Raw genomic sequence first — 13135 nt, 5'->3', positions numbered from 1 at the left:
ATGCTGTAGTATGGAAGCTAATGCAAAACGAAGTATGTCTTGTGATGTTTTCGAGAGACAAAGACCTAGTTTTTGTGCTGAAGTACAGTGGCTTTGGAGTTTTCTTTCTTGGCCCAAAGGGAACATAATCACTGACCTTGAATGAATGATGGAGCATAAATTTTTAGATTGACTCTTCTTGATTTATAGGCAAGCCTCTTCTGAACTGTGAGGAAAAATGATCCTTGCTATTTTTGATTATTTCTTCATCGTTCATATTTTATATTCTGCCTCTGCCCTGAGGCTATTTTCAGGGTTACATTTTTGTAAACTGGAAAAAATAAATGGGAATATATGAAAAATAATTTGATTTCTTGCTGTAATCTTCCAACCCTTTTGGCTAAAATAATAATTACCACAACAATCACAAACAATGTAAAGCATGTCTACTACTGTTAACATTTTGCTAAAACTTTTAAAACCCACCAGAAAAACTTGTTTTCAGTAAGTTTTTTCTTTTTTTTTCTTCTGGGGAAAATTCTTTCACAGGACTGGAGAAAGGAAGTCAGTACAGTTTTCAAGTGTCAGCCATGACAGTCAATGGCACTGGACCACCTTCCAACTGGTACACAGCAGAAACTCCAGAGAATGATCTAGATGGTAAGACCTTTCCGCAATCACTGTCACTCTGATTTCTGTCTTCTTTGTTACTTCAGCTTCAAAGGATACCTTAAAAAAATTGATAAACTTCAACATTGGGGATATTTATTCTTCTTAAATTTTTAGATGCAAAACAAAGCAAAAATGCTGAATGAATACAGAGTCTTCAGCAAAGCCATATAAATATAAATCAATTATAGTCTTCATAACAAATTACTTTTTTTCAAAATAATTTGCAATGATCTTTTTTCTATTTATTTTACTTTGAATAATTGACCTTAACCATTTTCTTCACAGGAGTGGCTGCAATTTCTGATAATAATCATAAAACATAATTACTTTACATAGTTTCTCTGGCTCTTTTATGGTGCTTCTGCAAAACAGCGATATGTATTTTTAACATGCTTATGATATGGTCATTAATATGTGACACTTATTTTTTTGTATAAAGGACAATCTGCCTTATTTGCTTAATTGATAGTTGTCTGAAATACTTGTGGATGAGATATTGAGATTCATATAAAAGTCACATGTCACTACATTAAATATAACAAAATCTTCAAAATTATCAGTTGAGAAATACTTCTTGAAATAAAAAGCATCATGACTAAATACAAAAATACAATTCAAGAGAAAGGGTTAATGGAAGCAACAAAAAAAAGTGAATAATAAAAATAAACAGAAATATAAATAATATAAATAACAAAGCAAAAATATACTCTAGAGAATTAGAGTTACAAATGAGCAAAGTAGAAATTAATAAAAATGAAAGATACTTGAAAAAAGGTAAGTTATGATCAGTAAACTTAAAGCTAGGTGATTCAAACTGGGGCCAAGAAAAAAGTAGCTGAAAGAATAAACACATGTGTATTGAAAATGTGATGACTCAAGATGGCTGCCTATATAACTGGCAATGGAATTCACTTACTTCTTCACTGATAGACCTGAAAATATTCAAGTTACTGGAAGGTGAAAATTCTGTATCTCTTTCTTTTCCTCTCCTTTTTCTCTCTCCCTCTCTTCTCTCCATCACCACTCCTCAAATCCATCCTCCCTTTCTCTTCCTTAAACTCCTTCTTTTAATTTTCTTCCTCCTTGATCTTTTCCTTCTTCACTTTCTAAAGAACTCACTGCCATACGTGATTCACAGATTTGGGTTTACAACATGATTATGGTGGCAGTAAAACAATCAACATACACTATTTCCACAGTAATGATCATCACTGCCATGTGATAGCACATTAATTCAAAGAAAATTTATAGAAAATTTGCTAAACATCAGGCATTGTGCTTAGCTCTGAGGATATACTAATAAATAGGAAAGACATGATTTTTTTTCCTTGTGGAGCTTAGAAAGACAAACATTCTAAGTGAAGTCATTGGAAATTACCATTGTTATAATACAAACCTGGTTGAATATTGGCCATATCCTATGGTTCAACATAGGATGGATGGCTAAATAGAAAGATAGGAAGATAGATAGATAGGCAAATAGACAGACGTAGAGAAGATTTACATCTAAATGAAATCTGAAGGATGAACAAGAATTAGCTATGCAAAAACATACATTAAAAATTGAGGAGGAGGAGAAGTAGAGGGCAAGGTAAATGCATGTTTGAAGTCAAGATAGATCATGGTGCTGCTAGGGACCCGAAATAAAGACCATCAAGGCTGAAACACAGAGATAGCATGCAGTTACTTTTGCAAGACAGGCATGTTCTAAATCTGGCAAGACCAAATTAAGGATTTTGAACTTTGTCCTAAGAATCTCATTAAAGCCATAACCCGCTTTATCCTAAGCAAGTCATGAAATAATTTTTTAAAATACTGACAATTATGTTTGCATTTTGAAGAGACTAGTCTGGCTAAAGCAGAAAAAATGTTTTAGAAGTAGGCAGACATGAGACAACTCAGTTAGGACAACCCTAAAGTAAAGTAACTTGGGGCTTAGAAAATGTTGTTTAACTTGTCTTAGATAAGGTAAATCAAGAAGTGGAGCTACACAAATTCACACTTTGCAAAACATACACCCTTCATTAATAGGTTAGTGAACTTGAATTCATGTAGTCTTTATTCAACATGTAATTTTTCTTGAAAAATTTTATATACCAGGCATTATTTTAGGTACCAGGGGCAAAGCAATAAACAAAGTCCCTACTCTCAAAGAGTATAAATTTTATTGAGGTAGAGATAGATAGTGATAAATTATCTGAAGAAAATAAAGTGTGGTAGAAGGAATAAAAAATGATTAGGGAGTACTCTTTTATATAGGGAGTTGAGAAGATTTCTCAGATTAGGCAAAATATGAGCACAGACTTTGAGAAAGTGAGGGAGACAGCCATGCAAATATGTCAGACAAGAGCCCTTGGTTCAGAAGGAATAGCAAAAAGAGACATCCAGAGATTGAAGCCCAGTTGGTGGTTGAAGTATGACAAGGAGGCCAGGATAGCTGGGCCTAAAGTCATGAGGACATGATCTGTCTTATTTAAACAATAAATGGATGGTTAGGATATGCTGTAGGAATACTTCATTTTTCTATTTTACTTGAGAAATAACTTTTAAAGTTTATATACTTGTGTTTTATACTCTCAACTATCCATGTGGAGTATATATTGTTATCCTTACTTTTAAAGAACAGTAACTTAAGCTAAGAAAATTAAACCAACTTGATTCAGTCACTCAGCTGGTAACTGTGGAGCTGACACTTAAGACCGGGTTGGGTGAATCAATGCCCAGTACAGGTTATCAAAGCAAAGTCCCCACGAATCCTCTAGAACTGACCCAATGACAATAAAAACACAGTGATTCAAGGCAAAAGATTCTAAGAAATGAGGTCATATCATTTACCCAAACTTAAGGGACTATATCTCTTACCGGAAGGAGTGAAAATAAATGGAGTAGAGGTGCTGAAGGTCCTATAAAATATCCAGGATGAATGGGATGCTCCACTTGACTTACGTGTTCTTTCTCCTCACTCTGAATGACTCACATTGTAAGTAGAACCAAAATGTAAAATCACAGCTCCTGGGATGGCACAAAACTTCCACTTAACTGCATTCTTTTCATATCTATGTGATCTAAGTAGAATCCATTTCATACTTCTATTCTAATCAAGAACCTCTATGCCGAGCTCATGAATAGTGTCTTAATAAATGCTGTTTCACTGGATGTTTGAACTATACCATGTTTTTAGCTTAATAATATCTCTCTTCTGCATGCAGCATCCCTCCTGACTTTTTTCCTTAGTTGAGTATTGATTAAGCAGTTATGATGTGCCAAGTTAACAGGGAGTACAAATGTGAAAAATGAACAGCTCTCTTGAGGCATAACAGATAATGGCTGCACTGATTGAATAGGCATCATGAAAACAAATAGTACTTAAACTAGAAACTTCAGGGAAAGGGGACTGATGGCTAGGATTACAGGGAAGGGTGTGTAGGACAGCATAGTAGACATTCTTCAAAGTGAATACCTTAAGAAAAATCATTTCTACCACTATTAGTTCAGAATTCATCCTTCCTCATGCAAATGGTACTCCTTTAGCAGCTGGTTAACACATTTCAAATACTGCCTCTTCTCTCATTCTTCCACTTCTTCATTTGGATTATAATTGTTTACACAGTTCTTGTCCTTGATCATAAGATGCACATTAGCAATCTGACAAAAAGTAAATGAAAAATTAATAGAAGAAACCTAGTACAGATCATACTTCTTGCACATAATGCTGTTATAGTTTATGATTTAAGATAATATACCTTTAAAACATAATGGAAACTAATAGCCATTTCAGGGTATTTAACTATAAGAGTGTGGGACAGATGTGTTTCACTTGCTTTGTAAAACACTGATTTTACTCACTGTACTAAATTAATAGGACCAGACATATTTGGTCCTAAGACTTTCTCAATTTCTAGACCCATGATCTCTTTTCACTGAGCAACTCCCTGAAACTGATTTCAATTCCTCTTCCTTCCTCCTGTTTTTTTTCTTTTGACTACATCATTCAAATAGTAGAAGATATAACCCTTGATACGAATTAATATTCAGATGAATGGACAAGCTCAGAAGTGGTCACTAGTAGCGCCAAGAGAATACACAGCCTAATGGCTTGCTCTCTTTCTATATGGAAATATAGAAATAATATAGAATATAGAATCTATATAGAATCTATAGAATAAATATATACATATATTTAAGCTACGGAAGCTTTCTTTAAATATTCATCTCATTGTAACTTATTCAAGTAAATGTTTAAATTATAAAATGAGATTCAGATGACTTCTACCAGAGCTTTCATGGCTAAGCATTCCAAAGTCAGATTTCCATATAGAATGGCTTGGATTTCCTTTAAGTTTTTGGATAAGGAGGAAGCTATCCTTTTGAAAACCACTTGAAATGGGAGGCATTCTTTGCTGTAGCCAGAGAAATCTACATTGGAAGGGAACCCCAGTGTTGGCCCTTCTAGGTGCATGGTGTTGCATAACTTTCTCCCTTTGCCTTTAAGTCACCTTGTGAACTGAGAAGGTGTGATCTACTCATTAGTGTGGTAACTTTGAGCCTTGCAAGTCAGCTAAACAGAAGCAGCAGTTTGTACAGATAGCTGAAAGCAATGAAAGCAATTCCCTCTCCTTCTGTGACTTCTGTAGTTTCTCTTGCCTCCTCTGTTTGACTTAAGCAGTGTGAAGATCTACAGTAACTTGGAGAAATACTCCAATTCCTTATGGATTGCCCTTTTAATTAGGATGTTTTGTTAAAGTAATTATAGCGCCAAACCTCACTGTTTGTTCAGGGTTCCCTGAAAGCATGTTTGCTATTACTAACAGCTGGGAAGTTTTAAAATATTTATTTTGTGCCTCAAAATTTCAGCTTAAAAAAACAAAATCATTAGAATTCCCCAAAGTTCTTATGTAAATGTCTTGCATAAGGATATGAAGGAATTTATGATGAAGTTCGGCAAGGCATCCTCCAGGAAATTGAGGTTGGACATCCATTTGTGCTGCTTTAAAAAAAAAAAAAATTAAAGTGAACAGGTAGAAATTGTTATACAAATCAATAATGATATAATTTAAAATTAAACCTCTACCCTAAAATGGAGGAGCTTGGCTAGCAAAAATCAGCAATCCAGAGACTCCTGAAAATACAAGAGTGATGTAAGCAAAAACTGTGAATCTAAGAACAGGTTCTAATTTCCTGACCCCAGGAAATAGATAATTAGCCCTATTAGCCTGTTCGGTAATGGTAAAGTGGAATTACTGCAAATTCATTTCATTTGAGAAGTGAACCACGAAAAAACTTCTGCCTTTTGGAATCTGCATGATATGTGATACTCGCTGGGCATATGACTTTGAGAAGGAACACATTAAAGTTTATTTTAAGAATAATGGTAAAATCTAAGATGATGACTCTGCCCAGAAAGAAGAAGCATTGCATATTAAAAATGTCATATTCATTCAAAAAATAGACTCTGACAAGTGGGAAATCTCTAGGCAGAAGAAGGAGAAATGAGAAAAATAAGTTTTTGACTAACTGAAAGAAATTGAAGAATAGAAAAAGAAAGGAAGAAGGAGAGAAAGAAGGAAGGAAGGAAGGAGAAAAGAATACATGGAAGAGTTGTGGTGGGCTGAATAATGGCCCCCAAAATGTCCACGTCCTAATCCCTGGGATCTGTGAGTGAGAGACTTTGCAGATGTGATTAAATTAAGGTTTGTGAGATAGGCGATTATCCTGGATTATCTAGGTGGACCCAATGTACTCAAAAGTGTTCTTAGAAGAGGGAGGTAGGAAGCTCAGAATGACAGGAGGTGTGACAGCAGAAGCAGGTTGGAGTGACGTGGGGCATGATCCAAGGAAGTTGGAAAAAAGCAAGAAAACACATGGTCCCTTAGAGCCTCAAGAAAGAGTTAAGCACTGCTGATACCTTGATTTTAGCTCACTGAAACAGATATTGGCGTTCTGACCTCCAGAAATGTAACATAATAAATTTATGCTCTTTTAAGCCACTAAGCTTGTGGTAATTTAATACACCAAGTGTAGTAGCAATAGGAAACTAATACGACTGCCAGAAGAAAAAAAAATTTTTTTGTTTGTGTCATTTCAATCATTGACAAAGATTAAGTATAATTGTACCAAAATAAAATTTGTATAAAATAAGATAAACCAGTTTGTGTTTCCTTTTGGTTTCATATTAACATCATTTGAGGCCAAAAGGTATGAAAAAAATGAGCAGCAAACTTGAAATAGAAAGTAAGACAAGAAAAGGGAAAAATAATATTATGGAAATGAAAGGCTCAAAAATCTGGAACTCCACAGAGTCTGAACATTTAGCAAAAGTTTTATTTGAGCAAGAATCAGAGATAAACAGCATGTTCTACGATGACAGACTTACCTAATAGATATCTAAAAACATAAGCTAAAGCCCTAAATTGTCTATGATTTGATGGAAGAAAAACACCATGTCAAATTGTATATCCAGTCAAGATTTGCTTTTGTAAAAACATTTAAAAATATGTATTTTCTAAATCTCTAGAGAAATAAAAATGAATGAAACTTTACATACCAAAATAAAGAAAAGTAATTAGAAAGGAAAAAATCAAAAATACTTCTAGATGAAATTCTAAAATTGAACAAAAATGAATTTACCTCTTTTTTTAAAAGAAAGACTTTTAGATCTTGTTAAAAACAAAGTTAAATTGTATACTTTTAAGACAAAGGAAAAATATTAAACATGAAAATTGGGCAAAGAATTATCAGGCTAACAAATTGACAGGATTCCAGGGAGGTGATAAAAATACATGCATACATATATTCATAAATACATACATGAAATTGGTGAATAATTTTATATTGATAACTACCAATATTCAAGCATGAAACTTCAAATCTGAAACATGCAACACTTAACAATCAAAGTATGTAAACAAGATGTTTTCCAAAAAAATTCAAAAGGCCAATCCAGATTTGAGAAGTTATTTAAATGCTTAGAACAAAATAAAAACTTTGAACATGAAAAGTATATAGTCACTGAAATGAAATGTCACTGAATGTGTGAAATAATACTTTAAACATAACTGAAGACAAAATTAACACACAGTGATAGGAAAAAAAAAAAAGAAAATTTTAAAGACATAAGACATGGAATGAGAAAATTTAGCATGCATCAGTCATAATCCCAAAAGAAAATAAAGAATGGAGGAGGAATAATTTTTGAAGAGACAAGAAGTGAGAATTTTCCAGAATTGATGAAATACATGGATTATCAGACTCAGGAATAATGCTTTAGCTTTGATACATTGATAAAGAAAAAGATACAAAGAAAAAGACCAAAAGAAGAGCTTGAAATGCCCCAGAGAGAGATTACTTATTCAGGAACTACAATTATATTGATGAAGTATTCCCAATAGTAACAAACCAGAAAACAATGAAATATCTACAAGGTGCTGATAAAAAATTACCATCATCCCCAAATTGTATATCCAACTAAATAATTATTCAAGGAAAGGAGAGACATAAACACCTTTCACATAAGAAAACAGAATTTATCACCACCATCTTTTTTGTAAAGAGTGTACTTTGTAAAGAAAGATAGAAAGAAAATCACCAGAAGGATGATTAGAGAAAGTGATAAGCAAAATAGTGTAATATATGAGTATATCTGAACAAATTATGACTTTATAAGACAAAAAGTATAGTATTTTGGAGAGTTTTAAAAAGTTGACAAAAATGAGGTGGTAAAGGAGAGGAGATCATAAAGATTAAACAGTTTTGAGATTTTTCTTTAATGTTGTTCTTGTGAAAAGTAAAGATATAATTAATTCTAGATTCCAAGTTATACATGATCTCAAAATTGAAAATATTACAACTAGAAGGACATAGAGTGTATAATTTCTTACTCAGTAGAGGAGAAAAAAATAATGGTTTCGGGGGGTCTTTAACCCATTCAAACAAAATCATAAAGAAGAAAACTAATAATTTGTTATGGGTAAGTAGGAAATTATAAGTGCATAATAAAATGATATAAATAGATCCTCATATAGTAATAACAATAAATATAAATGGATTAAACTCACCAGTTAAAGGATAGATTATTAAATGGGATTTTTAAAACATCAAGATCTATGATATTTATAATCAACACACATAAAATATGAAGATATGAAAAAATTGGAAGTAAAGGGATGGGGTAAAAATACTAATCATTCTAACAGAAAACAAATGTAGGTTTATCTTTGGTAACTTTCTAAAGGCCAAAATCATCTTTTGGGATAGAAGGTTACTACTCAATGATAAAAGGATTGACTTATAGAAATATGTAAATTGTTAAAGAAATATGTAATAGTTTTAAAGATATGGCTTTTATAAAACATACATTTGTACTATTTAAGCAAATCTTGACAGATCTTTATCAACAAATTTAGAAACCCACCATAACATTTGAATACTCTTTTGTTACAGAAGCAGTAAATATGTAGTATTACAGGTAGAAAATGTAGACAACAAATCAACACAAGCCACACCACCCAAAGATTATCAGATTATCACTGAACACCCTAATACATATCCTTTAATTTCTGTCTTTATACATATATACGAATATATACATTCATACATATGTAAATAAAACATTTATATATTATAATGAAACACTGCATATAGTTTTTATATCCCATAAATCTCTTAATCTAACACAATCCCTTTTTCTTACTCTGACTTACTTAAAAGACTGTGCTTTTTTCCCCTACTTTCAACAATCCTAATGTTTGTTTTTGTCTAATTATTTCTTGTGATATTATTTAACTTGTTCCTATATTTTCTGTATTTTTGTAAACTGGAAGTTACATATAAAGACCAATGTTATATTCAGAGATTTTAACACATCTCTCTGAGAATTGTAAAAAAAAAAAGGAAGGAAGAGATAGCCTCATCCACCAGAGGGCAGACAGCAGAAACAAGAAGAACTACAATCCTGCAGCCTGTGGAACAAAAACCACATTCACTGAAAGATAGACAAGATGAAAAGGCAGAGGGCTATGTACCAGATGAGGCAACAAGATAAAACCCCAGAAAAACAACTAAATGAAGTGGAGATAGGCAACCTTCCAGAAAAAGAATTCAGAATAACGATAGTGAAGATGATCCAGGACGTCAGAATAAGAATGGAGGCAAAGATCGAGAAGATGTAAGAAATGTTTAACAAAGACCTAGAAGAATTAAAGAACACACAAACAGAGATGAACAATACAATAACTGAAATGAAAACTACACTAGAAGGAATCAATAGCAGAATAACTGAGGCAGAAGAACGGAGAAGTGACCTGGAAGACAGAATGGTGGAATTCACTGCTGCGGAACACAATAAAGAAAAAACAATGAAAAGAAATGAAGACAGCCTAAGAGACCTCTGAGACGACATTATACGCAACAACATTCACATTATAGGGGTCCCAGAAGGAGAAGAGAGAGAGAAAGGACCCAAGAAAATATTTGAAGAGATTATAGTCGAAAACTTCCCTAACGTGGGAAAGGAAATAGCCACCCAAGTCCAGGAAGCGCAGCGAGTCCCATACAGGATAAACCCAAGGAGAAACACGCTGAGACACATAGTAATGAAATTGGCAAAAATAAAAGAAAAAGAAAAATTATTGAAAGCACCAAGGAAAAACGACAAATAATGTTCAAGAGAACTCCCATAAGGTTAACAGCTGATTTCTCAGCAGAAACTCTACAAGCCAGAAGGAAGTGGCATGATATACTTAAAATGATGAAAGGGAAGAACCTACAACCAAGATTACTCTACCTGGCAAGGATCTCATTCAGATTCGATGGAGAAATCAAAAGCTTTACAGACAAGCAAAAGCTAAGAGAATTCAGCACCACAAAACCAGCTCTACAACAAATGCTAAAGGGACTTCTCTAAGTGGGAAACACAAGAGAAGAAAAGGACCTACAAAAACAAACCCAAAACAATTAAGAAAATGGTCATAGGAACATACATATCGATAATTACCTTAAACGTGAATGGATTAAATGCTTCAACCAAAAGTCACAGGCTTGCTGAATGGATACAAAAACAAGACCCATATATATGCTGTCTACAAGAGACCCACTTCATACCTAGGGACACATACAGACTGAAAGTGAGGGGATGGAAAAAGATATTCCATGCAAATGGAAATCAAAAGAAAGCTGGAGTAGCAATATTCATATCAGATAAAATAGACTTTAAAATAAAGAATGTTACAAGAGACAAGGAAGGACACTACATAATGATCAAGGGATCAATCCAAGAAGAAGATATAACAATTATAAATATATATGCACCCAACAGAGGAACACATCAATATATAAGGCAACTGCTAACAGCTGTAAAAGAGGAAATCAACAGTAACACAATAATAGTGGGGGACTTTAACACCTCACTTACACCAATGGACAGATCATCCAAAATGAAAATAAATAAAGAAACAGAAGCTTTAAATGACACAAGAGACCAGATAGATTTAAGTGATATTTATAGGACATTCCATCCAAAAACAGCAGATTACACTTTCTTCTCAAGTGCGCACGGAACATTCTGCAGGATAGATCACATCTTGGGTCACAAATCAAACCTCAGTAAATTTAAGAAATTTGAAATCGTATCAAGCATCTTTTCTGACCACAACAGTATGAGATTAGAAATGAATTACAGGGAAAAAAACGTAAAGAACACAAACACATGGCGGGTAAACAATACGTTACTAAATAACCAAGAGATCACTGAAAAAATCAAAGAGGAAATCAAAAAATACCTAGAGACAAATGACAATGAAAACACGACAATCCAAAACCTATGGGATGCAGCAAAAGCAGTTCTTTGAGGGAAGTTTATAGCTATACAAGCCTACCTCAAGAAACAAGAAAAATCTCAAGTAAACAATCTAACCTTACACCTAAAGGAACTAGAGAAAGAAGAACAAACAAAACCCAAAGTTAGCAGACGGAAAGAAATCATAAAGATCAGAGTGGAAATAAATGAGATAGAAACAAAGAAAACAATAGCAAAGATCAATAAAACTAAAAGCTGGTTCTTTGAGAAGATAAACAAAATTGATAAACCATTAGGCAGACTGCTTAAGAAAAAGAGGGAGAGGACTCAAATCAATAAAATTAGAAATGTAGAAGGAGAAGTTACAACAGACACCGCAGAAATACAACGCATCCTAAGAGACTACTACAAGCAACTCTATGCCAATAAAATGGACAACCTGGAAGAAATGGACAAATTCTTAGAAAGGTATAACCTTCCAAGACTGAACCAGGAAGAAACAGAAAATATGAACAGACCAATCACAAGTAATGAAATTGAAACTGTGATTAAAAATCTTCCAACAAACAAAAGTCCAGGACCAGATGGCTTCACAGGTGAATTCTATCAAACATTTAGAGAAGCGCTAACACCCATCCTTCTCAAACTCTTCCCAAAAATTGCAGAGGATGGAACACTCCCAAACTCATTCTATGAGGCCACCATCACCCTGATACCAAAACCAGACAACGATACTACAAAAAAAGAAAATTACAGACCAGTATCACTGATGAATATAGATGCAAAAATCCTCAACAAAATACTAGGAAACAGAATCCAACAACACATTAAAAGGATCATACACCATGATCAAGTGGGATTTATCCCAGGGATGCAAGGATTCTTCAATGTATGCAAATCAATCAATGTGATACACCATATTAACAAATTGAAGAAGAAAAACCATATGATCATCTCAATAGATGCAGAAAAAGCTTTTGACAAAATTCAACACCCATTTGTGATAAAAACTCTCCAGAAAGTGGGCATAGGGGGAACCTACCTCAACATAATAAAGGCCATATATGACAAACCCACAGCAAACATCATTCTTAATGGTGAAAAACTGAAAGCATTTCCTCTAAGATCAGTAACAAACAAGGATGTCCACTCTCACCACTATTATTCAACATAGTTTTGGAAGTCCTAGCCATGACAATCAGAGAAGAAAAAGAAATAAAAGGAATACAAATTGGAAAAGAAGAAGTAAAACTGTCACTGTTTGCAGATGACATGATACTATACATAGAGAATCCTAGAAATGCCACCAGAAGACTACTAGAAGTAATCAATGAATTTGGTAATGTTGCAGGATACAAAATTAATGCACAGAAATCTCTTGCATTCCTATACACTAATGATGAAAAATCTGAAAGGGAAATTAAGGAAACACTCCCATTTACCATTGTAACAAAAAGAATAAAATACCTAGGAATAAACCTACCTAGGGAGACAAAAGACCTGTATGCAGAAAACTATAAAACACTGATGAAAGAAATTAAAGATGATACCAACAGATGGAGAGATATACCATGTCCTTAGATTGGAAGAATCAATATTGTGAAAATGACTATACTACCCAAAGCAATCCACAGATTCAATGCAATCCCTATCAAATTTCCAATGGCATTTTTTATGGAACTAGAACAAAAA

At 33.5% G+C, this 13135-nt stretch overlaps 1 protein-coding gene across 1 annotated transcript in view; it reads left to right on the top strand.

The window, feature by feature from the left end:
- Positions 1 to 13135, top strand: part of DCC (DCC netrin 1 receptor) — a 781864-nt gene that overhangs the window by 555147 nt on the left and 213582 nt on the right. Inside the window, exon 14 of the mRNA XM_061169229.1 lies at positions 529 to 639. Coding sequence (XP_061025212.1) covers positions 529 to 639 — 111 coding nt within the window. The remainder of the gene's footprint in view (positions 1 to 528; positions 640 to 13135) is intronic.

The sequence above is a fragment of the Eubalaena glacialis genome, chromosome 15, assembly GCF_028564815.1.
Source record: "Eubalaena glacialis isolate mEubGla1 chromosome 15, mEubGla1.1.hap2.+ XY, whole genome shotgun sequence".
NCBI lineage: Eukaryota > Metazoa > Chordata > Mammalia > Artiodactyla > Balaenidae > Eubalaena > Eubalaena glacialis.
This window is presented reverse-complemented; position numbering and strand designations above follow the sequence as displayed.